This window comes from Squalius cephalus (assembly GCF_949319135.1).
Source record: "Squalius cephalus genome assembly, chromosome: 11".
NCBI lineage: Eukaryota > Metazoa > Chordata > Actinopteri > Cypriniformes > Leuciscidae > Squalius > Squalius cephalus.
In genome coordinates this window covers 10845898-10872803 of record NC_137132.1, presented here as the reverse complement: position 1 = coordinate 10872803, position 26906 = coordinate 10845898, and the positions used below count along the sequence as shown (strand labels likewise).

General features: G+C 40.0%; 2 protein-coding genes across 2 annotated transcripts in view; both read left to right on the top strand.

The window, feature by feature from the left end:
• The window catches only part of LOC307166536 (cell adhesion molecule DSCAML1-like), an 81281-nt gene extending 63837 nt beyond the window's left edge, over window positions 1-17444 (top strand). Inside the window, exons 4-7 of the mRNA XM_079884964.1 lie at window positions 13676-13822; window positions 14211-14489; window positions 16175-16450; window positions 17072-17444. Of these exons, the coding sequence (XP_079741090.1) occupies window positions 13676-13822; window positions 14211-14489; window positions 16175-16450; window positions 17072-17409 (1040 nt within the window). The 3' untranslated portion in view covers window positions 17410-17444. The remainder of the gene's footprint in view (window positions 1-13675; window positions 13823-14210; window positions 14490-16174; window positions 16451-17071) is intronic.
• Window positions 17290-26906, top strand: part of dscaml1 (Down syndrome cell adhesion molecule like 1) — a gene marked incomplete at its 3' end in the record, with an annotated part of 42789 nt that continues 33172 nt past the window's right edge. The window contains exons 1-5 of the mRNA XM_079886267.1: window positions 17290-17361; window positions 20998-21270; window positions 24653-24934; window positions 25132-25251; window positions 25328-25504. Coding sequence (XP_079742393.1) covers window positions 21018-21270; window positions 24653-24934; window positions 25132-25251; window positions 25328-25504 — 832 coding nt within the window. The 5' untranslated portion in view covers window positions 17290-17361; window positions 20998-21017. The remainder of the gene's footprint in view (window positions 17362-20997; window positions 21271-24652; window positions 24935-25131; window positions 25252-25327; window positions 25505-26906) is intronic.

Genomic DNA, 26906 nt, shown 5'->3' with positions numbered 1-26906 from the left:
AACGCTTTAAGAAAAAGCTCAAAAAGCCGATAACGATAGTATGGCTTTACTTGTGTTCTGACAGTACGGTGATCAAGAGAGATGTGTTACACTACACTCGTTGTTATAGTTAGGTTTCCTCTAATTTATGCCTATTCACAGCTCTCACCTGCTAAGGCAGAAATGTTGTAATCAGTGCATAAAAAGGAGATTGGCCTCCAGTTCTGAAAGGATTTTTGATTAGGGCTGTTATGCGACATGGTGTTGCCAGAGAAACGCATCATCAGACAGGCCGTGAACGCTTGAAGGGGGCTCACATGCAAACCATCAACACTCAGCTGCTTAACAGACACAACTATCAATGTGCTCATCGCAACTCAACTTCTGTTCTCAAAATTGAGGATTTAGTTAAGTGTGTTTTTTTCGCAATCTCAGCAGAAATTTTTAAAATAAATAAATGTTCAAAAAGAAGGCTAAAGTACCAACGGGCAATTCATAACTATTTTACGTTTTGGCTAATTGGTTGTACGATCTCATTTTCGTACGATCCATTGACGGTTGGGTTTAAGTGTGGACATTAACATCAAAGTCCCCATTCAGTCATCCTTGATGAGCAAAATGACATATATAAAAGTTTTGATGTGATAAAACAACCTTCATGCCTTAAAATATCTTGAATGTAACTCAGACCCTTTCTTCATTTAGTACACATGGAATCATGAATATGCTAATTAGTCCACTCAATCACAGCAGCTTGGACTTCCTGCTCCACTCTGTCAACGCGACACCATGGCAAGTGGAAATATTGGTTAAATTCAGCCATATATGTTTGAACATTTATGTTAATTTTTAAAACATTAAGACTACTCTGTTAGTTCATGTTAACTAATGTTAACAAATTGAACCTTATTGTAAAGTGTTACCCATAAGTAGATGGTTGGAATTTGAATTTGTTTTTGGATCTTTCTCTCAAGAATTCAGGTCTGTTTTTTTGTTTTTTGTTTTTGGAATCCCAAAACATGAACACACATCACTGGAAACAATCCAGCTGCATGTTTTCCAATGGCATTGTTCTTCTCAAGTGAATGCACTTAGCTGTTCTTGGACGGTCATGTGTTTGCTGTGATGCACATGAACTGATGTTTAAATGGATAGTCTATGCATTTTGAATGCTACGCATTTTGCTTCTTGTAGAGCAAGTGATTTTTGTATTTATAGTGTATGTAAAAGTGTGTGTGGTGTGTGAGTATGTTTGCATCCCAGTAAAGGGATGGAGGACACACATTAGCTGTGCCATAGCAGATGTCACCAGGCACATGGTGCATGGCTCATAAATTATAAAGTCACCCCTTTCTCCCTCCCCCATTACATTTGCCTCATCTCATCTCTTTACCCTTTTTTCACTCCTCCATCTCCCCTCCTCAAATCTCTTCTTCTCTCTGTTTCTTGCCACCAGGGTCATGTTAATTTGCCTGTTGGTTTCTTAGAGTACATTTTTACGTTGACTGCTATTTTGCACACTTTCTGTCCTAAATAATAATAATAAAAATGTTTTATTATTTATTTGTATTATACAGCACTGTGGAATACTTGATTGGTTGGTCAATTTAGACATGAAGTGTTCATATATTTTTTGTTATTTATTTTACAGTTTTCCATGGAAATGTAACATGGATTTTCGTACACTACCGTTTAAAAGTTTGGGTTTGGCAACATTTTTCATGTTTTAAAAGTCTCTCATGCTCACCAAGGCTGCATTTATTTGATTAATAATACAGTAAAACTGTATAAAGTTAAATATTATTACAATTTAAAATGACTTTTCTAAGTATTTTAAAATATATTTTAAAATATAAGGTAAATAAATAAATAAATAAAAATCTTAAAAGAAAGGAAGCGCTGAAAAAAATAACAATGTACCAAAATTCCCTCACAGTCTTTACCTTTGCATGAAGCTAAATATAGCTGAGAGAGACTTTTACCTGAATGTCAGTGCTTTTATTTTTTATTTTCCACATGACTTCTTTCTCCATCTTTCTCTACGTCATCTTCTGTTTCTGTTTTCCTTCGCAGAATCTTTAGCCAAACTTCCCCATGGAGTCACTGTCAAGAAAAACTCTTCTGCATATTAAAGTAGTTATGAAGAATATGTAAAGTTATGATTTATAGCTCCCCTTTCTTTCCTCCTTTAATTCTTTCATTCTTTCTTTATCTTTCTTGTGTTCTCTCTATCCCCTCCCCCTGTGTTGTATGCTGTTTACTGATTATAGTGGCATTGGTTAAATTGGGGCAGAGCATGAGGCATCGATGCAGAAGAGACAGTGATGCAGACAGGATTCTGCCACACTGACTCTCTCTCTCTCTCTCTCTCTCTCTCTCTCTCTCTCTCTCTCTCTCTCTCTCTCTCTCTCTCTCTCTCTCTCTCTCTCTCTCTCTCTCTCTCGCACACACACGCACACGCAGACTGTTCTGCTCTTTCTCTCTCTCTGTGTCATGTGCTATCTCTTGGCCCCTGGGCCTTAGCTGAGGGGACACCAAGTGCCACACTACAACATCTGTCGCCAGAGCCTAACACATAAACTCCCTTTCTCTTTTTTATTTGTTTCTCTTTTTCATTTACTATCTTTTTATACAGTGGCCCCAAAAAGTTGTGGCCAGTGTTCTCACAGTCATGAAAAACCTGGAAATATTTGGGAATTTAGATTTTATGTATTTATTTATTTATTTATTTATTTTGGAAAAGTCATGGTAGTTAGGCTAATTTTTTGCCTTCATCAAAAAGGTTAGGAAACATAATAATGTACAAATGTCGTTACTTTAGGTAACAAAATAGCAAAGCTAGTGGCATTTATTTTAACAAAAGTTTTTTATTTTTTTATTTCTGGCAACTACAGCTGCCAGTTTTTTTTTTCTTGTATTTTAAAGTATTTGGACAGACTTTTCAAATAAAAAAATAAATTAATTAAAAATCACAAAATGAAGCTGGTTAGCTTTCAAAATATAAAACAATATAACTATTAAGACTAATAACTATTATTATTATTATTATTATTATTATTATTATATCCTTCAGAACTTGTCAGACTCTGTGGAACATGTTTTATTGTTAATATCATGAACTGTGCTTACTCTTCTAAGACATTTATACATCCACTAAAAATTACCTTGAGACCAGAAAATCTCTAGAGTAATTTCTTTGCAATATATATATTTTTATTATGTATGTGTGATTTAAGTGTCTGAATACTTTTTAGGCTGGTGTTTGTGGAAGAATGCACATAAGCAAATGTGAAAAAGCAGTCATATACCTGTTTAGAGGTTAAACTCAATTTAAAACATCTTTTAAATCTTAAAGGTATAGTGGAGGATCTTTCCGAATTTTAGATAAGACCCGCCCTCTCCACTTTTTGAACAAGTTTGATTGATTCACCAGAATGATTGACAATTAGGAGGACCAATAGTATAGGTGATCCACCTGGAAGTAAAAAAATCATCCACTATACCTTTAAATGAAAGGGGGGGAAAAAAAATCAGCAAACGTAATCACAAACCTAAGGAAGAAGCAGTGCAGTTCTCCGTGAGTGATGTTTTGGCGCTCTTGCCTCAGTGTAGGAGTCACAGCCAGGCCAAACTTTCCTTGGCGAGACTCTGTATTGATTTGTGTGGGAATGGCCAGTGTGTAATGTGTGTATGTGCGTGTGTGTTTATGCCTTGTATTCTGCACATTCAGCCTACAGATTTAAGTCAACCTCACCGACAATTCCTACATCAATCACTGTCTGTTACACACATGCACCTCACAGCTTCATCTCGTCTTGAGTGCAACAGGCCTGGTTAGTTTATTAATAATTGATTTTCTGGCAAGATATTTAACAGCAAACACAGATGCGTTTTTGCTTTTGCCTGGTTTGCTCGTTCTTTCCTCCAGACTGCAGATAATCTGCTCATGTTTGGTAGTGTTAGTTCTCTTTGGTGATGTTCATTAGATATGAATTTCTTATTTCTGCTTCTTAAGGCCCGTGTCCGTATCAATTATCAATGAGCCTTAATTATTAAACGAGGAGACTCACAAAAGGACTGCAAATGTGTTTGGATTTTGTCAACCGTTTTTACGTGTGTGTTTGAAGACATGACAGCATGAAAGAAGAATAACACAAGATCTCTTTAATATCTCACTGATTCAATATCTCCAAGACAACAATGACATTAAATGGAGAGAAAAAGGAGAAGTCTCTGTAGGGGGGGAAAGGAACCTCACATGTCTCCTCTACACTTTAAAAAAAAATAAAGGTACTTTATTGGCATTGATGGTTCCATAAAGAACATTTAACATCCATGGAAACGTTCCATTGTACAAAAGGTTGTTTATAGAGGAAACGTTTCTTTAGATTTTCAAAATGTTCTTCAGAATAAGATAAAATGATAAAAGGTTCTTTGGAGAACCCAAAAAGGATTTTTCTATGGCATCGCTGTCACCCTTTCAGAAAAGATCTCAAACTGTGCTCAAAATATTAGGAGACCTCTAACTGGGACCTATATAAAAGAGCAACCTACAGGGATGGATAATACAATTTAGCACATTAAAAAAAAAAATCCCACTTTCTTCTCTGTTTCATTCTCTCCGTCTTTTTTTCCTAGTCTTTTGGCATCTACTTCCTCCAGTGGTGGTGTTCCTGTTAAGGCCTCTCTTGTTGTCCTTCCCCTTCCTTTTTTGCTCCTTTCTTTCACATTGCGCCCCTTGAATATTTATTCTAATTAGGCTGCTGAGTATGGGAGAGGCTTTAACCAGCACCAGCAGAGAGAGAGAATGAATATATATATACATTCTGTGTGTGTGTGTGTGTGTGTGTGTGTGTGTGTGTGTGTGTGTGTGTGTGTGTGTGTGTGTGTGTGTGTGTTGACTTATTATTTTCAGACATAAGCGGTGGTTGAGGTTGAACATGGGTTTCACAATTTCCCACTGTATGAAACTAAGAGAGAGAGAGGGATAGAAGGAGGAGGGAAAAGAGCGGCAGCTGGCATTTGACGGTGAAGCATGCCTTTTTAATGAGCATATTAGTCCTCCACAAACCCACTCTCCTCCAACCATTGCACAGAGAAAGAGAGAGAGAGATAGAGGGGAGGGAATGTAAGAAGGGTGTGGTGGAAAATAATATAGTGAAGTGAAGGGTCAAGAGGTGGAAGACTGTCGGAAATGAGGAGGGTTTGGAAAAAGGAGAAAATAAGAGAAGACCCAGAATTTACCTGTAGAATGAAGAATCACTAGAATCACTTTAATAATATTGCGTAAGGTAAATGGAAACTTTTGCTTCAGTTGAAACTTAAATGGAAAGTTCACCCCAAAATTAAAATTTTGTCTTTCCTAATATGTTTAAAAACTTTAATGTTCCACAGAAAGAAAGAAATTGTAAGTTAGGTAAGTAAATGATAGGATTTAAATTTTGGGGTGAAATTGTCCTTTAAGAAGCTGAAATCTCCCATACAGGTGCGTTTCTTGAACAGTAAGATGTTCTTCTTGGAACCTTGGAACCAACACAGTTGCGACCTCCAACCTCATAGAGAGGTGGAGACCGGTAATTCTGTAGCTTCATGAGTTGGCCTTTAGATATGACAAACATCCTCACAACCTTACATCAAGCATCCCAGACACAACTTTTGCATTGTCATTGAGAGCCTGCAAGGTGTCAGGCGTCTTTTATCAAACTATGCTTCTATTATTACAAGACACTTCAGGCTGCTTGTTCTCTCTGCTTTGAATGTGAATAGAGCTGAAATGAAGGAGAGATATCATTCATAAGTGTAGATAGTGAAAGGGGGGGCCACTGAAGGAATGAGTGGCTATTGTCGGAGGGTGTAGATGTCCTATTGTCAGGCGCTGAGTAATTCTTTTGCGGCCAAGAGAAAGCAGAAGAAAAGAAATGATGGTGGCGGTGAGAGGTGGAGCAGAAGAAAGTGAGAGAGAGGGGGGTATTGATTCTGCCGGAGCTCAGTTCATTCCCATTCATGCCCCAGTCAGATACTTCAGTTAATACAGGCCTCAAGATTTATCAGGATGGGTGTTTTATTGCAGTTCAATCTTAATTACTTCCTCAACAACACACACACACACCACACTCTGGGCAAATGTTCATTAATGTGCATGGCTACACTGCAGTGTGTGGTAATTTTGTGTGTTTGCAGATGTGAAGAGACGATAGATAGATAGATAGATAGATAGATAGATAGATAGATAGATAGATAGATAGATAGATAGATAGATAGATAGATAGATAGATAGATAGATAGATAGATAGATAGATAGATAGATGGATGGATGACAGGCAGATATAGTATCACAGATCCCACCTCCATTTCCCTCTTTCCTCTTGCTTTATGGTTTAGCAGGGAGCTGTTTTTGTCCTCTGCAGTTAGTAAATGTTTGTGTCACTGTTGCTGGGTTGGGTTTTGCGGCCATGTACCATATGTCACATTACTATTTAATTTGTTCTGTGCGTATCCACAGCGACCCTTTGGGCATCTCCATGGCCTGGTGTAACATGATGTGGCATTGTGAGGTTGGGATTTGTGCGGTGTTGTATTTTGTTGGCGTGTACCTCCGTTCTGTTGTTTCTATGTAAAAGGGATTGTGTTGTGGACAGCCGCACTTTCGGAAACTGTCCAAGGTGCTGAACTGGAGCAGCTGTGTTAGATACACTACTAGCAGTTCTGAGGTTGTGAGTGTGTATTGGTGCTGTCCTTGGTGCTGACATTTTTGACACTATATAAATACTCTCTCCTCACATGGCTCATCTTTGTGAAGTTACCCTGACCATCTCCTGTTTCCACTAATTCAAGCCTTTATTCTTCATGAATCAAGCTGAAGACAGATTTGAAGGTTACATCGCAGTTTGTAAGTCACCATAATGCAATTAGATAGTGTAACCCCACACCTAGCCAGTCATACACGATTATTTACACTCCTTTTGTGGCGGTGTATGTGCGTATGCATGTGTAATTATGTATGTGTGAACAGCATTGATATCAAAAGCAAATTAGGTTTATCGGGGTGACTCCGCTCTGACCTTGGCGATGCAATGATGGCGGAATCGTACACACACACACACACACACTCTCACACACATGTTGTGGCCAGAAGAACACATGTTTATAGTTGAACTCTCCACACTCAGCAATGTTTTATGCCTGCCCCCCGTGTCCTGTCATTAGGACGAACCAGGACGGAGTAGGCACTCGGATGAATACTAACATCCATGCATGGATTACATGGGGGACATCTGGCTCTTTATTTGACATTTTGACCTTTCTGATTCTCAGAAAGTGAATTCAAAAGTCTGTCTTAGTATTTTATGTAATCTAGTAAGGCTTAGTTGTGTTTCACGTTAAAACAATTGTGTCTTTTGTTGTTTAATGTTATCAGTGCAGTAAAATAGAAGGATTTTATAGGTGACTTCTCGGAGATGTACATATTCCACTATAGATCATAGAGGTCTTCAAGCCACAATCCAGATCAGCAGCCCTAAAACTGCTACAAACACATTTAATACCCTTGAGAAACATTTTGTTTATGTCTGTTTTCAAAGAATGCATTTTGAGTTGCACACAGACTTGCATGAACACATACTGTCAGGACAGAGAATGAGGGACAACTTATATCAGATAGCTAAAGTGTTAGATTGAGGGAAATAGTTTTTAAAAGAGAGGCTGCATTCAATCTGTAAGTGTCTGGGATTGACAACTGCATTTACATACAGACGTGAGTCACAAAATATCCTGTTAACACAAAAGCTCACAATATGTCTCAAACACTATACAATTGGAAGTCAAGTGTTCTATTTGTGGCGACGTCCATAAAATGGCAAAGTCTTAAAACAGATGACATGAGAAGAGTCCAATCAAATCTTAATTAACCAACTGGAGGGTCAGATCTCAAAACTGATGCGAGTAGCTCTCGTGGAAGACAGTGACTGGATATAAAACCTTTAAATGACATACACCTTGTATATATGTCTCTATAAAGGTGATGATACACAGGGCAACTTTTTGAGCAATATTGCTGGGCAACGTTGCTGTCAACGGGCAACCAGATGAGACACAGGGCCCACGACCGATCTAAATTATCCAGATAGCAATATATTGCCCATTTTCAATGGGAAAGTGCCCAAGCAACAATCACTCGGAAAGATTGCCCAGCAACATTGCTCAAAAAGTTGCCCTGTGTATCATCACCTTAAGTCTGTATGATATAAGAATGTTGCTCAGTCTGTTTCCGTCTACACAATAGGGGTCCCCCGAAAAAAGCTTTTTCTGAAAATTTACAAGTGTGAGTTTGGTTATAGAATGCTGATATCACTCAACCGTAAATACCTGAAGCGTGTGTGAACACAGCTGTATTAAGGATTTAAATACAGGACTGATAATCGTATTCGGCTGCTGTGTGAACATGGCCATAGAGATCACCCACACAGATGTAATTGAGGTTCTCAAGAAGAGTGAGCCGGAACGTTGGAGTATGGAGACGAGGAGAACAGCGGGAGCCAGTGCAACTACAGAACTCAAGCTGAAGTTGGACAAGAGTGGGTGGGAAGAAAAGAGTGACAGCAGGGAAGTGGAAGAAGTAGGTGAAGGAAAAGGCACAATAAATGTGTGGTGCATTGGTTGAAGAAATCTGCTTCCTTATCTAAATGTAACTGCAAGTTCTTTGAGCACACTATATGTGAATAAAGTCAGAGCTATAAGGCTTTAGGCATGACATGCAGTGGAGCATCTGCAGCCCCTTCGGTCATAATGTAGCATACCTGTAGTGCCTTACTGCATTGCTAAAATGATCCCCTCACAACATAAATAAAATAAGGGCACATCTGAGAAATCTTTAAGTGCTGCCCTTCCACTAGAAGATATACAGTACAGTATGTAAACTAAAGTTAATAGTTTGCCTCTAACTCTGTGTCTAAACCAGGCGCAACAGCTCGAGGCTGTCTACACTCAAAAGTTCCAAATCCATTGGTTCTGTTGTCAGAAGTAGAGCAAAAACTTGGAGTATGTCAGAAATATGGTGAAGACATGGTGTAAGGGTGCTGTTAAGCAGGTGTTTCACATTAACGATGTTTGACCAATCAACATCCATGTTCAGAACTGTCCATTGTATTATAACTGAGCTTGACACTTGGCATTAGATATATCCAGCATAAGGGTCCATCAGGTGTATAAAGGGTGCTTTGTTGTAAGACAAGGGCAGGCGAGCAGGAACTAGAGTCATCTTTGGGAACACCATATCGTGTCAAGGAAGATTTGGTTGAGGCTTTCTTACAAAATCAGCAGTGCAGTGCGTTTTTGAGCGTGACTGTTTCTGTGGAAGGAAGAAAAAAGAGTCGACAGCAGAATTTTTTTCGCTTCATCTTTCCTTCTCCGTCCCATCACCAACTGTCTTCCTTCACTTGGTGACATTGTTTTTAATCTTTGATTCCCTCTAGCTCTCTCAGCTCTCTTGATTTTTGTCAGCTCTCCTTCGTTAACCATATTCTGCATCGAAATGACGTTGAGTCCCGCCCGCAGCCAATCAGAGCCCTGGCTGGCCTGTCTCTCCGTGTGCCAGGCTCTCCGTGCGTGCCCTGGTAGCCCGTTTGTGGCTTAACGAACAAACGAATGTTAGCATCCCCACCGTTTACTCCCCTCCTCGCCAGCCTTCCCATCATCCCTCCCTCCTTCTCTCGCTATGTTTTTGCACATGCCACCGCAGCGCCCCCTAACCCACGTCACGTGAGCGCAGGGGCCCTAGCAACAGTGAGAGAGAGAGAGAGAGAGAGAGAGGGAAAAGTGGAGCGAGAGAGGGAAAGAGGGAGGGGGAAGAGACGCAGAGCATTAATAAGTAATGGGCCGAACAGTTTGAAACCCGGTCCTCGTTAGCATTGCAGCGGCGCCATCATTTGCATGGGAGCTCCTAGAGCAAATTCAACAACAGCCCACACCCCTCTTTTTTTCTCTCTCCCTCCATCTTCATGTGTCTATCGTTCTGTCATCATGCATTCTCCTTCTGTCGCTCTCTCTCGATCTCTTTTTATTTGTGATATTTTGGTATTTCTCTCCTCTCATCTCGTGCGCGTCTTCTTCCCCTTTTCCCTTCTGTTGTCGTTCTGTCGTTCTCCGCCTCTACCTCAGAGTACCCTGGCATTCGTGCATTGCAATTTTATTTTTTGTTGTTGTTCTATTTTCCGCACTATTGTGTATTTCACATTACTATTCATATCCTCTCATACTCTGTTTCTTTTTACCTTGAAAAGGATGGCAGGAAAATGGCGGCTTTACTTCCGGTAGGGTTTTATTTTTAGACCGGATCTTTCTCAGCTGCACTGTGCTGAGAGAGCGAGAGAGTTTTCCTGCCCTCCTGACATCCCGTAACAAAAAATACACATTCTCCAACATGTATACAAACCTCTTTTCTCTTTATGTGTGTGTGCGTGTGATTCTCTGGCCTTTGGGAGTCTGTGTAGAGTGAGATGTAACTGGAAGGTTGCCATGCTCCACACATAAATCCAATTCCACAATTTTTTTTCTTCTTTCGGTCTGACATGATGCCCCAGGCTGCCCACGCTACACACTCCAGCACTACCACAGAACCGTGTATGTGTGTGGTACACTCAAGCCCTTGTTTTAGACAGACCTTACATGCCCCCCCCCCCCCCCCCCCCTCTAATCCTTCATGCACACACATACACACACACACCTCAAGGCGAAGGAAGACTAGACAAGAATTGATCCGCACTCCCAAACAGAACTGATCGCAAGGAGACGTGGGACTAATATGTGCATAACTCTGTCTGTCTCTCTTTTAATCCATCAATCTCCATTTTTTATTCTGTACACCCAACGGGTCACTTCTTGTGTGAAGACAAATGTCTTATGTAAAGTCACACACACACACACGACATACACACAGGTTTTCTTTAAAGCATAAATCAATACTCAAATAAAGGAATCCACTTCTTTTAAGTAGCAGATGTGAAACTGTGGTGCTCGTATGGGAAATGTGGGTTTGAATATGGCGTGCAACATTTCCAAAAAATAAGATATGGAGAAAAAGAGATGAAAATTGAGGGGGGAGTATGGAGTGATTTTACCATCACATCATTTAAAACCTTGATGACACCTAACCTAAATTGAAGGTGATGTTTTCTGAAAATATTTGTTGTACGTTGATCTGAAATCTCAAATTTTGAGACCTCAAGGTGGCAATTTCGTACAATACGATACAATAATAATAATAATTAAAAAGTTTCACCCCTAAACCTAACCCTCAGTGGGACAGATCGTACAAAAATGTACAAAAAGAGATTGTGTGAATTCATATGAATTTGCTACCGTTTGCCTAAATGTACAATAGTTATGATAGTTGCCATTAAACAGTGTTGACTGATCATCACACTAATCTATAGTTAAAGTTTGTGAAGTGAAATATTGCACATCATATGGAAAACATTTGTTTCTTTATTTTATTTTCTCTCTTTTTTGTATAGAAAAGAGCAGTTTGTATAGAATAGAACAGTGTGAACTTTACTCAAAATATCTCCTTTTGTGTTCTTCAGAAGAAACCGGTTTGGACAACATAAGTAAATGATGACAGAATTTACATTTTTGGTTGAAGTAACTGTTTAATATTTCACTTAATTTGTGCGAATTATACAGCTAAGGGGTAAAAAAAATGAAGGCAGAGTAAAAAAGAAAAATTGAGAGAAAGAGAGACCTTGTATCCCTGGTTGCTGATATTTAATTTACCAGTCTTCACAATGAGAAAGATCCAAGTGACTGCGATTAAACCAAAATTACTCACTGACTACCTCTCTTTCTCTCGCTCTCTCTCCCTCCCTGGTCTCTCGCTCTGGGTGAAATGTTGTGACAGCGTTGCGCTGATGTTGTAGGGGGTTAAAGTCACCAAGTGCATATTATCCTGTAAGGCTTAATATGCAGGTTGGAGCGCGAGGGCCGACTCTTAAATTACAGTTTGCTGGGCCTAGCACTCAGCGTGACAACAATACCTACACAGACACTGTGTTACGTCTATGCACACGTATGCTTGTGCTTAGCTGTCATACAAATATTCATTCAGCAATACATTTTTGTGACGCAAATAATCACACATCCATACACACACACACAATTTTGTGCACACATACTTCATTTTATTGCCTTATCACATGGCCATGACATTCACACAGACACACGCTGAATTTATCTTTGTTTCCAGCCATTGTCTTTGTTTGTCTCTAGCTACTATCTGCATGTCTGTGTGTGTGTGTGTGTGTGTGAGCTGCTTGTTATAGTGATGGAGTGTGTGTGTGGGCTGCCGAGTCAAGCCTGTCCTCTCCGCTTTCATAAATCTGCGTTGGATGAAGCTCTCGAGCCATAAAACGCATCGATCGCCATCCTTCACACACACACATGCTCTTCCCACTGGGTAATCCTGCTTTCTGTAGGAACGTTGTGTCTTGTTGAGTGAGTTTTGAATGCACAAGTTTGTCCTAATATAAATGGATAAACAAGATAGTCAACTAATGATACCTCAGCATAAATATACAGTCTAAACACATCTTCATGTTTTTAATGAGTCACAGTGTGAATATGACTCCAGATGTTGACCTATAGCTGAAGGTGTGGTCTTAAAGTGTGCTTATATATGTGTTTGGGTCAGACTTGTGTTTTGTGAGTTTTACATTTCCAGTCCAGTTAGTTTTCTCATAACGGAGCGGTTGGCCTAATCCACATGCCTTGCCTGCCTGGAGAAAGTAGGACACACACAGGGACTGACTGACTGTTCTCACACACTGACATACTTTACTGTTGTTATTGTGACCAGTGAAGTTTAGCAGAACACAGACAAAATTTTTTTTTTTTTTTTTTTTTTTTTTTTTTACTCTACGCACTCATTTTATTGCTCGTAGGTTGCTCTTTCATAGCTCAGGGGACTTCTCAGTTATGTTTAAATTATTAACTTGATGTTTAGATGTTTCTGAGGATGTTGCCCTCCGTGAGAAACAATATAGATACAGATCTCTATATAGTGTCCATAAAAATTATGCCTAACTATGAAATCACACACAATGACCACAAACAACACATATCATCAAACATCTTATTTGTAAACTTTCAAAGTCTTTTTTGTGTCAGAAATATTCACAGCTAAAATGTACTGATTTGAATAAGAAGGACTGAAAAGGAAGGAGAAACATTTATCAACCACTTCTGGCTTCTGGGTGAGTGCTGCAATGTAAAATATGGCCTTCATGGATGTATAGATAAATCAGAGTGGAGTCAGGCCTCACTGATGTGAAATGAACGTGACAGTAATATACTGTTACAATAACATACACATCAAATATTTGAATCTTAGCCTGTAATGAATGAGTTGTTGTATCCTTCAAAAATTCTTTCTTGTATGCTCGTTAGGTTTTGTATGTGATAACTCGCGACATATTTCTGGACGACAGTTTTCTTACCAATTATAACGTTGGGATTTTTGTAAAAGTCTAAAGATGGTTATTCTATCTGTGACTGACTGAATTCAGTTCCTGTGGTTGAAGATTTGCACATGAAGTTGGTACTGAAGGGACTTTTTGAGAATCATGTGGCTTCAGTGTTTTCTATTAATTTGTGGGTCAGTGAAATTCATGTGCACATGTTTATATCACCTCTTCTCTGTCTTCAGGTAACAGGTTTTTCCTGACATCATATGGGGCCCTCTACATATCTGACGTTCAGAAAGAGGACGCCCTCTCTACATACCGCTGCATCACCAAGCACAAATACAGCGGAGAAACCAGGCAGAGCAATGGGGCTCGTCTCTCTGTGCTGGGTGAGTATGAGCGCTTGTGTTGGTGTGTTGGGCAATCTTTGTAATTTTTGTCAATCATAGTCTACGAACCATATTTTCGTAAATGGTTTTGTTACTGCCTTAAATGTGATTCTTTGAGAAGTAACATTAAGATTCTAATTTATGTTATTGGTATTTAAAGGGATTATATTGTACATTTTTAATTGTAGATTTTTTCCCTCAAGGCTGCTTATGATTTAAGTTAAGGGATTTTGCAGAAAGAATAGTTGTAATTTGTTTAAACATGAGCATTTTCTACCTTTACTCAGACCATTAGAATTAATCAGGCAGTTTTGCTACTGTACCCTTAAGATGTATGTATGTAAATTGTTGTTGTAATTAGATATTATTGCTTTCTCTCTTTCTTTAGACCCCACTGAATCCCCGCCTTCTGTGATGGACAGTTTCCAGTCAGGAGAGGTACAAGTGGGGCGCAGCATAGAGTTGCCCTGCATCGCCTCCGGGTACCCCAACCCTACCATCCGCTGGCTGAAGGATGGGAGGCCGCTTCCTGCTGACTCCCGCTGGACACGGCGACTGACCGGCCTCACAATCAGCGATCTCCGCCTGGAAGACTCCGGAAACTACATCTGTGAAGTCACCAACAGCTTCGGCTCCAAAGAGGTCACAGGACACCTTAATGTCATCGGTAAGGAAATAAAATAGGAAATAAAGGGAAAGAGGGGAGTGACAAAAAGGACTAGTGGTAGGGCAGGAGTAAATTACATAAAACATCACCATTATACTTTTGATGAGGGAAAAATGCAAGCTTTTCAAAAAAAAACAAGCTATCTTCACCCTTTAATTTTTAGATATGTTCTCGGATCAACATCCTGGGGTTAGGGATTATTTTTGTTCAACGAGAATGTTCTTTCAACATGTATACTTGGCAACATCTTATCATCCTTTTCACTGGTTTCATCAAAAAGGACATGTTGCTGAATCAACTTGTTGGTCCTTGAACAACATTCCTATCAAACAGTCATAATTATGCATAGGGATAGTGCTGTGGTTAGGCTTAGAAATGTTGTAAACTGTAAACTGTAAATGTTGTTCCAAAACTAACAGAAGATATAGGAACGTGCAACTTCAAAGTAATAGCCCACCTACTCTATTCCCCAAAGCAGAAACCAAAACCCTGTAGCAGGTGTCCTCATCCTTGGTTCTGGAGATCAACCTTCCTACAGAAAGATTAGTTCTGGCATTGCTTTCAATTAACCTACCTGTGATTTTCAACTGAATCCAAAGAACTTGATTTGCTGGCTTAGGTGTGTTGGAGTTGGAACTCCAGGAACAGGGATGAGGACTCTTTCCCCAGAGTTCTGGCTGCCCTATCGAAGTACTCACCATTTGAAGTAGAAGGGTTAACCCAGTCATGAAAAAAAACAGGGCCAGTGGATCTGGGTCACCGGTTGGGTGTCAGTTTATGGAGTGATTTATTCGTCCATCTCTTACAAAGTTCTGGAATATCCAAAACCTTTCATTCAAAGGAGAGGGTCCAGGTCAAGTAGGTTCAACACCATGCCATCGAACCAATCTTCCCTTATTGCTCCTTATCTCCTGTGCAACTGTGTTATAGGGAGAAAGAGATATCGAACGGATTATACCAGAGAGTAAGCAAGAAGCACATTTGTGTTTAAGTGATTTTGGCACACTGATAGGCCTCTGCCACCTTCTCTGTGACTTTCAGAGAAAGCAATATGAGAGGACAGGAAGGCTGTTGTGGCCTCTCCAGTCTGACCCCTGTTTTACCAGAAATGGGTGTATGTGCAGACATGGGGAGGGATCTTAGACCAGTGGGATGGTATTAGCTGGAGTCTTAATGTGAAAGGAAGAGGGGAATAAAAGAATGGGAGGTGGGGTGGACATTTGGACTTTTAGCCAGTGGGCACATCACACCAGTGTGCTCACATAGATTCTGACAGGACAGGAGGAGAGGAGGGCACACACACACACACACACACACACACACACACACACACAAATACACACACCATCATGCACAAAGGCCTCCAGCACATAACACCAGCTGCCTTATTGCTCACTGACATTTTCTCTCGCTCTCTCTATCTATCTATCTATCTATCTATCTATCTATCTATCTATCTATCTATCTATCTATCTATCTATCTATCTATCTATCTATCTATCTATCTATCTATCTATCTATCTATCTATCTATCCATCTTTCTATCTATCTATCCATCTATCCATCTATCTATCTATCTATCTGTCACAAAAACATAGGACTGATAAGGCACAACATAATTTTAACTTTTACTCTAAAAGAATACCCTCAGACTCAAAAACCTTTCTGTCTCTCTTTCTCCACAGAGCCTCTGAGAGTCACTTTATCCCCCAAGAACCTGAAAACAGGCATTAGCAGCACAGTGATTCTTTCATGTGCTGTTCAGGGCTCGCCCCACTTTACCGTCTCCTGGTTCCGCAACACAGAACCCATCGTGCCCGACCAGCACTTCTCCATCCAGGGTGCCCACAACGAGACACTCTTCATCACAGCAGCCCAGAAAAGACACTCAGGGGCATATCAGTGCTTTGCCACTCGCAAGGGTCAGACCGCACAGGACTTCTCCATCATACTGCTTGAGGGTGAGTGGATAATGGGACGGGGCTGAAGGTTGTTGTTCGGATTCTAACTCTGCAGTGGTTAAATAAAAAATTTTGCATCAAAGTTCCAAAATTAGATTACTATTACTTTTTAAGCAAGTTACACTATGTCCTACACAGGCATGACACCACAAGTTTCCAGTAACAAGTACTTTTGCTGTTCATAATGAACATGAAATAATGCACAACGCAAATGCATAACAGTCTATCAGAATATATTTGGTTTTTAATGTACAGAAACAGAAAGGAACCAAGCATCTGGAAAAAAAAGAGCAGATCCCTAGTGATCTGTAAAAATCTGGATCAAGAAAACATGCATTTTACGGTTTTACAATTTAAATTGATTGAATGCATTTAAATTTGGTTCAGACAAAATATTCAAAAATTCTGTTTAAAATTATTTGAACAAATTTACTTGCTTTTTTCAGTGTCATATCTGGTTAGGACACAGTTTCATAGTGCAATACAACATTAGTGACATAACATTTACCGTTTTTGAATCACTCTTGAAAATTGTTTCTGTTCGTATGAAATTTTTCAGCAGTGTGCTTTTCAAAGATTATGAAGTCTTCTATCTGTATTTCTCTCTCTTTATCCTGTCAGACGGCACCCCACGGATCGTCTCGTCTTTCAGTGAGCGCGTGGTAGCCCCTGGCGAGCCCTTCTCTCTCATGTGTGCAGCCAAAGGTGCCCCTCCCCCCACCATCACCTGGACGCTGGACGACGAGCCGGTAGCGCGGGACTCGGCGCACCGGGCCAGCCAGTACACGCTCTCCGACGGCTCCACTGTCTCGCACGTGAATGTCACCAACCCCCAGATCCGAGATGGGGGCGTGTACCGCTGCGCCGCACGCAACTCGGCCGGTAGCGCCGAGTACCAAGCGCGCATAAACGTAAGAGGTGCCTGTCTACTTTTCAATCTCAGACGTTTAGGGTTATAACCCGCCACCTCCCCGACCCCTGACCCCTGAACTCCTTCACCTCATTTCAAGTCCAGATGTCATCGCTTCTGATCAACTCAAATGTCACTGTGTGTGTGTGTGTGGGTGGGGGGGGTATGTGTGTGGGTGGAGCGTCTTATGTTGTTTGTTCATCGCAGCACTGTCACCTGTGCATTTTCTCATCTTGAACAGCATTCTTTCTACTGTCAGATCATCTGTTTGTGTTCTCTGTATCTTTCCACTTCTCCTGTTCGTCTCTCCATCTGCTGAGTCTTTGTTCCTCTCTTTCACACATACACGGTGTCTCTGTCTCAATGTCGCCGGCTGGCTGGCACACGTGTGGTGTCCTGGCTGTTCTGGGACAGAGTGGAGAGCTGGCAACAGGGAGACGCCATCACGCCAAAGAGAAAAGAGACACGTCAGCTAAGAAACCAGACTGAGAGGAGAAAAGATGAGTAGAAATGGTAGAGAAGGGTAGAAGCGAGGGAAAATACTTTGATTAGAAAAGATAAGAGAGGACAAAAGTGGAGAAATGAAGAGGCAAAAACTTAAAAAAGAAATGAAGAGGATAGAATCTCAGAGGATAGGAGAGAAGTGGAGCAAAGACAAGATGAGAGGAGAGAAACAACTCAGAGAAGGGGAAGGAAAGGAGAAAAATTGCAGGGTATTAGAGGAGCAGAGCAGAGACCAGATGAGAGAGCAGTGGAGAAGGAGAGGAGTGTAGAGGCGAGTGGAGAAGTGGAGATAAAATAAGATTAGTGGACATTTTTTTAGATTATATCATAATAAAAGACTAGTGTGGAAAAAAATGGAAGTAGGAATGGAAAACAGAAGTAGTGACAGATCTTTTTTTCTTATTATGACGTAATGGGATTTCAGAGGACCATAGTCAGGGTAACGCCATAACGCCTTGATTTTTGACAGATATCAAACAAGGCTGTGAGGGATAGAATACAGTGCATTCAATGGATTGTGCTGTTGTTTAACAATAATCTGACTGATCAGCTGAAGAAACGTCTTTCCAAACAAAAAAAGAATTGTAGATTTGGAAGAGAGAAATAACAGGCCTCAGCTCTGAATATCTTTTTAAAGATCTGATGCCACTTACCTGACAATTCCAGTAATTATTTCATCCTCAGTTGTGCTTGTTTTGTCAACCCAATACCTTGTAAACAAAGACTTTGTGTCCAGGCAGACAAATAAAACCCAGTAGGCCAATCAGATTAGGTTTGCCAGATCGAGACAGTTTTGTGCATAATATGCATCAGACGGTTGGTGAACTGTCTGTGGGCGGTCGGTGGGCGTGCCGTCTGAGTGAGATTGAGTCGTGTTGACAGGCCTGTTGAATTCACCCTCTCTTCCTCTCTCTATCTCTCTGAAATGTTCAGTTATGACATATCTGTCTGCTTTAAGGAGACATGCCAGAACAATCATTGCAGTGAGAATGAGACCCCGTGCCAGGAAGCCACAGTTAGTGCACACACACACTGAATGATCCCAATGCTCATGGACACACTCATATAGTCTTAAAACACCACCGCCTGACTAATACAGTCTGACCGCAGTGCGCTCATGAAAACTGACAGCATTGACTTTACCACATACTCTTATCCATCTCACGCACACACATTTATTTTTGAGATGATAGCTTCGCAACACAGTATTTAACAAACACAGACACCCGTGAGCAATAAGGCCCATTCTCCCTGCGAACGTTACAATAGAGTTGCTCAGTTACTGTCTGGATCCTTATCTAAGTTCATACATTCATATATTATGTTTGAGAACAAAAGAAAAATAGAGAAATAGAAAGACAGCCAGAGAATAACTGTGAAGAAGAGAGAAGAGGGATACTGTGCGACAGTCTTCTTGAATAATACATCAGGGTTGACTTGTCAGAGCGGTGACTTCAAAGCACAACGCACGCTGAGCTGAGAGAAAGGGAGAGAGAGCAACAGAAGAAGAGAGATATACGAGGTTGAGGAGTGGGCTGTTAGAGAGGATGAGAATATTTGTGTGCATAAAATCTCCATATGCCCCATCGACGATTTATAAGCCGATCCGCCCTCCATTTTGAGGGAAACAAAATGTCCTTCTACGTCTTCGTACGTCCTTCTACGTCTTCGTACCTTGTGCTTTTGGTTCCTCTTTTTTACACCTAAGCCACCTTGTGTGCTTTTTTCTTTCTGCATCCTCAGGCATTGGCCATTCAAAACCTTCACAGTGTTTCACCATCCATTCGTTCGTATACCCCTCCATCCTCGTGTGTGATCTGAGAGCAGAGTCCTGAAGAAAGTCGGCCATGTCTTTTTCCCAAAACAAAGAAAAGAAAACAAACACGAATTGGTCATTATTAACCTTTTCAAATTCGGCGATGACTGTTCTTGCTAGCAAGAACCAGAAGCTGTTAGCATATGCTAATCACATGAAAGGGCATTCGCACTGACAGTGTTTTGCAGCGACAGAGCAAGTTTAGCGATAGTTGGTGATTTGAGGTTACTTGAGAAAAAAATTTGTGACAAATTTGAGCAAACTTTATGCAAATGCACAGTGACTATCAGATAGTGGAGCTCACGTTATCCATTTCATGAAACTGAAGTCAAGCAGGAACGCGTACTAGCAATCAACAGCCTGCTAAAAAATTGCATAAACAAGCCTATGTTTTTTTTGCTGATTGAAGCTGGTCATCAAAACCATCAAAACTGACCAGCTTGAAAACAATCTAACAGTTTAGGCTTATTTAAGCTGTTTTTTCATTAGGTCAGTGCAGTGACTTGGCAAACTCCAACGATTAAATCAATGTCACTATGAATGCCGCCTCAGACTTCAGACTGACCAGTTCCAATAAAAAGTGTCACCAAAACAGTGTAGAATTACTTTTCAAATTCAGTAGCTATTCAGCATTTAGCTCATTAAACTCAACTGATTTAGCTATTAGCAGGCTAACATGGCACAGTTTCACTAAAATAATTCTAAGGCCTCTGCTCTCGCAGTCCTCAATCCTTTAAATGTGTATTTTGGGACGTTGCTATGAAATGTAATGTTGTATTTTCACTCTGCCTACACAAACACATTAGGTTAGTATTTTATTGTTAAGATTACGCCGCACATAGCCTTACCATTAAATCCATTAACTTGGCATATTAATGTAACTGCAGAAACACACCTCATTCAGTTGCTGAATAAAGGCATGGTCCTTTGTGCCAAGCTATGATCAAGGATACGGTACAAGCCACATTGAAACTTTAGATCCACACACCTATTACACCACAATCTGTGCTGTGAAGACCAAGGGCATTCTAACCCCCCTCCTCCCCCTCCACCACTCGCTCTTCTGCTTTCTTCCTCCCACATTTCTCCCTTCTTTACCCGAAATGTCCATGCAAAACCTGGTCTTCCATCTCCCACTCTTTCTCAAATCCTTTTCTTTTACCCTTTTCTATCCGCCACATTCTCCCTCTTTTTTGTCTTCCTTCCTTCCTCCCTCTCTCTCTCTCTCTCTCTCTCTCTCTCTCTCTCTCTCTCTCTCTCTCTCTCTCTCTCTCTCTCTCTCTTTCTTTCTTGCTCTCGCTTTTCTCTCTCTTGCAGGTCCTCCAAGTATCCGGGCCATGCGGAACATCACGGCCGTGGCGGGTCGCAACACTTTTATTAACTGTCGTGTGATTGGTTACCCCTATTACTCCATCAAGTGGTATAAAGATATAGTGCCATTGCCAGACAACCATCGTCAGGTGGTGTACGAGAATGGCACTCTGAAGTTGAGCGATGTGCAGAAGGGAATGGATGAGGGGGCGTATCAGTGCAGTGTGCTCATCCAACCCCAGCTCTCCATCAGCCAGACTGTCTACGTCACAGTCAAAGGTTAGTGCTTACTACCAATTATTGTGGGTATGTTTATGGCCCCTTAAAATAAAGTCAAAAGGGCAATCTACATTTGATTAAGGACCTATTTATTTACAGGTTTTTAAGTGTTACAAATTTACACAACTTCATAAATATGTTATATCTTTTTGTTTTTTTAAGATTTAGTGTGAACTCTTTCATACCAAGTCTGACATTTTAACAATGATCCGTATAATCTATTATTGTCAGAGACTAATAAAAATTCTCCATTATGTACAGTAAATAGTTTTTTTGTGTGTGTGGGAAATTGTGATATTTTAAATATATAGGCTATAACTTTGTGTTTATTAGACATTTTGGATTTAGTATAAAACCCTTCACACCTATTTAGATATAATCATCATCAAATATGTAAAAACAAAATATATATATTTTTTAATTCAGGTATCTTAACTTCGGATATAATTCCCAATGGGCACAAGCACTGTAAAGACCAAACAAATTAATTCTCTAAAACACTAAGTCAGTTAAGGCTAATATGGCTATTTATGCAAGCAAACCCACCATCTACTGTAGAGCACGTTTTTTACATAAAGCACATTTTTACATACACATTTTTAAAAAATATAAATACCATAAAAATGATAACACTTTGCAATAAACCTTTTAGCAGAACAGAGATGCCACATTAGCGGATGTTTCTATGGGCCGCTATACAGTACGTAAGCCATCTGCCATATTGGAATGGTCAAAGCCAGTTTGTGAACATACGAGAGCAAGTTGACTGTGTGTCTGCAACCAATAATTAGACGCATGTATGATTATCTATATCTGCAATAGATTTCTGCAGATAATGTTGCTATATCAACACAATACAAGACAAAGGCGTCAGCTAACATGACATTAAAAAGTTATCATTGTATAAGTAAAAACATTAAAAAGTACAATAGTAAAAACCTGTAATATTGAGTTAATACTTATAAAAACACAAACTAACACATTCTCACCTGTGAAAGATTATTATCCCATTTATTTGGGAATTTAAATGTCTGCACAACCAGAAGCTGCGCAATTTTGTGGCATCGTTGATTCTTACTGTGAGTGGCGACACGCTGACAGTTCCAAGATGGCGGGTGCGCCGACGTGTCTTGAGTGGTCGAATGCATAATCTACGTATACACATCTATGGTATGCACCTTCAAGTGGGTTTGCCAACTGCCATTAATGAAAAAAAAGATGAAGCTCAAATGTGCATGTGTGACACGTGAGAACCAATGAAGACATGTTCTAGCGCGTCACTCTCACACGTTTAGCATATTTGATGCACACTTTTTTTTACTGTTTATTTTTATCTTCCGTCAGACTATCTGACTTCGTTGCAATGGGTTGCGACTTGCTTCGGACTTGACTGACAGATTGGCATTCTGACACCGTGAGCTTCATGCTTTCTAACCTTAAATCCACTTTTTTTTTCTTTTGGTTGCAATTATTCTGCTGATTGTACATATAAAATACAATAAGTTTTTATCAGTAGACCCATATTCATAATTGTGACCACACAGTCTGTTTGCAATGTCTACCATTGTAACAGATGTTCACATCTACCAATATCTGTATACACTGTGTGAATATATATATTGAGAGAGAAAGAGTATCTTACACTGTAAAAAATTTCTAACCCTCCCAAATCAAAAATTTCAAGTGACCGACAACATCTAAATTTTTCAATTGGCCCAAGTGGAATTCTGTAAATTATAAAATTAAATTTACAGATTTTCACTTGGGCCAATTGAAATTTACAGAATTTCACTTGGGCCAATTGAAAAATTTAGATGTTATCGGTCACTTGAAATTTTTGATTTGGGAGGGTTAGAAATTTTTTACAGTGTATTAGAATATATTATAATATATTACTAATTACTATAGTAATTGCTATAATGGATATTATAGGGTTACAGTAGTTGCTCCTTTTTTACATTTGAGGCCCAAGTATTGGATTAGAACTCAGCATTGGCAGAAACTCGATATTCAATGACTCAGATTGGATGGGTTGATTGGGACATCCCTAATTTTTTGTATGTGCATCAAGTATGATGCATTAATGTCCATTAGTCAGATTGGATTTATTGTAAGCTTCACACCAATTCTGAAACATCTATTTTCTTTTTCCAGCTATCCAAACTTTTTTTAAAGACTTAAGCTTTGAGACGCATTAGATTTAGTTTAACTAATGTGCCTAGACAATGTGTTCCAAAAGTCTGAAATATTGTACTGTATTTATGCATTTTCATTCTGTTTTATTTATTTCATTTTGTTGGTCCTCTTTTTTTAATTGTTCATATGCTTAATGATTCATTTAGGTGTCCATAGAGAATGAAAAAAAAAAACCAGCTAAGGACTTGGTGTAAATTGTTTTAGTGTGAAACTTTATTTGTAATGTAATTTAGTAACATTGAATTTGGTGTGAAGAGACTGCCCTGAGAGGATTTTTGGACTTGAGCCTAGTCAGCAGGGTATCTTGATTTTTTGGAGAATTTCCAAAAAAACAAACAACAAATCACCAACCTCCGTTTGAGGTTTGGCATTTCTTGATAACATGCTTCTTCAATGAAAGGATGCCCATTATACAGTTCTTCATCTTTCACATTTCTTCAGAAAGTGTAGTGGTTTACTGTGGCGGAATGAGTGTATTTTGGTAAACGGAGTGTGTTTTGCATTAGAATTAGTGTATATTTAAGCTGTAGGCGGTTGGTGAAGGTTGGGATGGTCTTTCCCATCCGCTGGCACAAAGACCCTGAGAGAAAGCACACCACTAATAGCCTCTGATTAACAGGATTACAGGCCTTCTGCAGCATTACAACCATTCATCAATTACCCAGTGTACTTAGCATGTGTGTATGTGTGGGGGTGTTATTTCTAGTATGTTAAATCTAAATAAAAGTGAGGTCGCTCTGATGTTGGGTTTTGAATCTTCACTTCACCATGTGTGTCCATACAAGGGGCTACAGCTCCTGGTACAAAGACAGCGAGGTCTAGTGTGTGCGTTTGCATGAGTGTGTGTACCGGTACAACCGAACACTGACTCCAGTGTGAAGTCAGTATAGTGTGCTGCTTGTCTTGTCATGTCTCTGATTTAATTAGCTGAATTTTAACGAGCCCCAGATTAAATCCCCCAGATGTCTCCGATGGAGCCCCCCACCTCTGTTTCCATGGCAATGCCATTATTCCCCATGCCAATTGGGCTCTAATTAGAGCAGCTATTATGGGCTGGAGGGGTGGGATGTGTGTGAGCGTGTATGTGCGTGTGCATTTTTGGAGGGTGATGGGGTCAGTGTTACATTGCAGACCATGAAGGGTTTGAATTTTGATAGATCTCTCGCTTGTTCTCTTCCTCCATCAGTTCCTCCCCTCATCCAGCCCTTTGACTTCCCTCCCACCTCCATTGGTAAGCTGATGTACATAGCGTGCGTGGTGTCCTCCGGAGACATGCCAATCCGGATCACCTGGAGGAAGGATGGGCAGGAGATTGTGTCGGGAACATCAGGAGTCACCATCGAAACCAAGGAGTTCATGAGTTCCCTTCAGATCTCGAAAGTTTCGCTTGAGCACAACGGAAACTACACCTGTATTGCAAGCAACGACGCAGCAACTGTCAGTTCAGAGAGACAGCTCATTGTAACAGGTGAGCAAGAGTTAATGGGGAATGTAGTGGGATAAGATTTCACCAATTCGAAAATTGTTCTGGCCCAGAACCATTACTTGGTAAGGGTTGGTGCTATGGTTAGGACAATGTTTGTTTGACCAAATGTTGTTCCAGGACATTTGGCTAAACCAATCAATTGGTATCTCCTTTCCTGAAATATATGTTCTTCATTATAGTTCCCCCTGGTTTTCTGGTTCAGCCCAATAACCAGGATGGGATCTATGGCAAGTCAGAGGTTCTGAACTGCTCTGTGAAAGGGTACCCTCCTCCCAAAGTTGTCTGGAAGCATGCCAAAGGTAACATCTTTTTCACCAAGTTTTCATGAGCTGATGATGAGCCACAATCAAAACTGTCTTCATCTTGATTCTGAAGGTATAGGGAACCCCCAGCAGTACCACCCAGTTCCACTGACGGGTCGCATCCAGATCCTGTCCAATGGTTCTCTGCTGATCCGCCACGTTCTAGAGGAAGATCGGGGATACTACCTGTGTCAGGCCAGCAACGGAGTGGGCTCCGACATCAGCAAGAGCATGATGCTCACCGTTAAAAGTGCGTCTGACCACTCATATACAGTACATCTTTACACATAATGACATTAGCTCTTTTCCAAAACCTAGTGAGCTTCCTCAATATCTACAAAGGCATCTATCTTCTAAAGATGCATCTTAACCATCATGGAACCTAACAAGTTATGGTTCTGAAACACTATTCATTGGCTATAACTCTTTTAATGGTCGCTTATGCAAACAGCGATCCTCACACGAGGCATGCAAAGTGCCTAGTTTGAGTTTATTACAATAGAGTGCAACAGACCACCCACTTTTTCAGTAGCCTTGGTACCAGAAGTAATTTTAACATTTATTTTCTCAATTGGAGTTCTTCAATAAAGAGTTCTAAGCCATGAACCAAAGTAAAGTTTAGAAATAAATCACAATATTGCTACACTGATTGAATGCAAAAATGCACAGTATATATGGACAAAAGGACAAGTTTAAATTGACAAAAGACAAAAGTGCAAGGATGTGTACTTAAATACATTTATGAAGAAATTAACTACTCATCCCATGAAACATTGTGAATGAACCAAAACAACAGTATGTTTAAAACTATAGGAAAGTAGAAAGAAAGTCCGGTAAACCGTAAAACTGTTACGATAATTAATATAACATGATAACAAATACCAGTTTCAATATTAAGCTTTTTTGTACAGCTAAAATAACTGGAAACTACTGACAGTGGAAGTCTTGCACATTCAAGGTACAAATGGCTCTTCCCACTTTTACATTAAAAATATATAGTTTAATGTTGACATGTTGCTAAGCTCAAGCCTTGATACTCTGTAAAGTTTCAAAAATATATAACACACATATTGAAAGACATTCAAGAGCTTAAAAGTGTTTAGTTGGAATTAGCAATACTTTTCCTTGATTAGCATTTTCCTTGATTCCATCAAACATCTTGAATAAAAATTCTGAGAATACCTCGCTTCTGAAGATACATACAGCACTGCTTTTGATTTTGAGCTAAACAAGTTTTCTTAGAAGGCAACATTATTTTACTGCCTAATTTTTGCCTGACATGTAGCTCATCAGGTTTCAGGGCATAGCTGTAGAATCCTTTGCTAGAATCTTTGAATATCAGAAAATGTACTAATAGTTCAATATTTTATTAAACCATGGCATAAAAATAAAGCCATATTTTGGATGGCTCTAGATTTGTGGAAATTTGATTGTGATTTGACCTGCAGTCTTTGGGGTGGTTTGCAGTGGTGTGTGTTTGAGGTCTTTGTTTAAGAACGGCCCTCAGATGGGCTTTCACGTCTCAGACTGATGCCTGCGGGAAGGGTTTGGAATGCTTGAGTGGACACACTCACACACAACACTCCACCTCTACACACACACATACAGAGACACACATACACCTGCATCTGTCACACTTTGTCACTCAAACT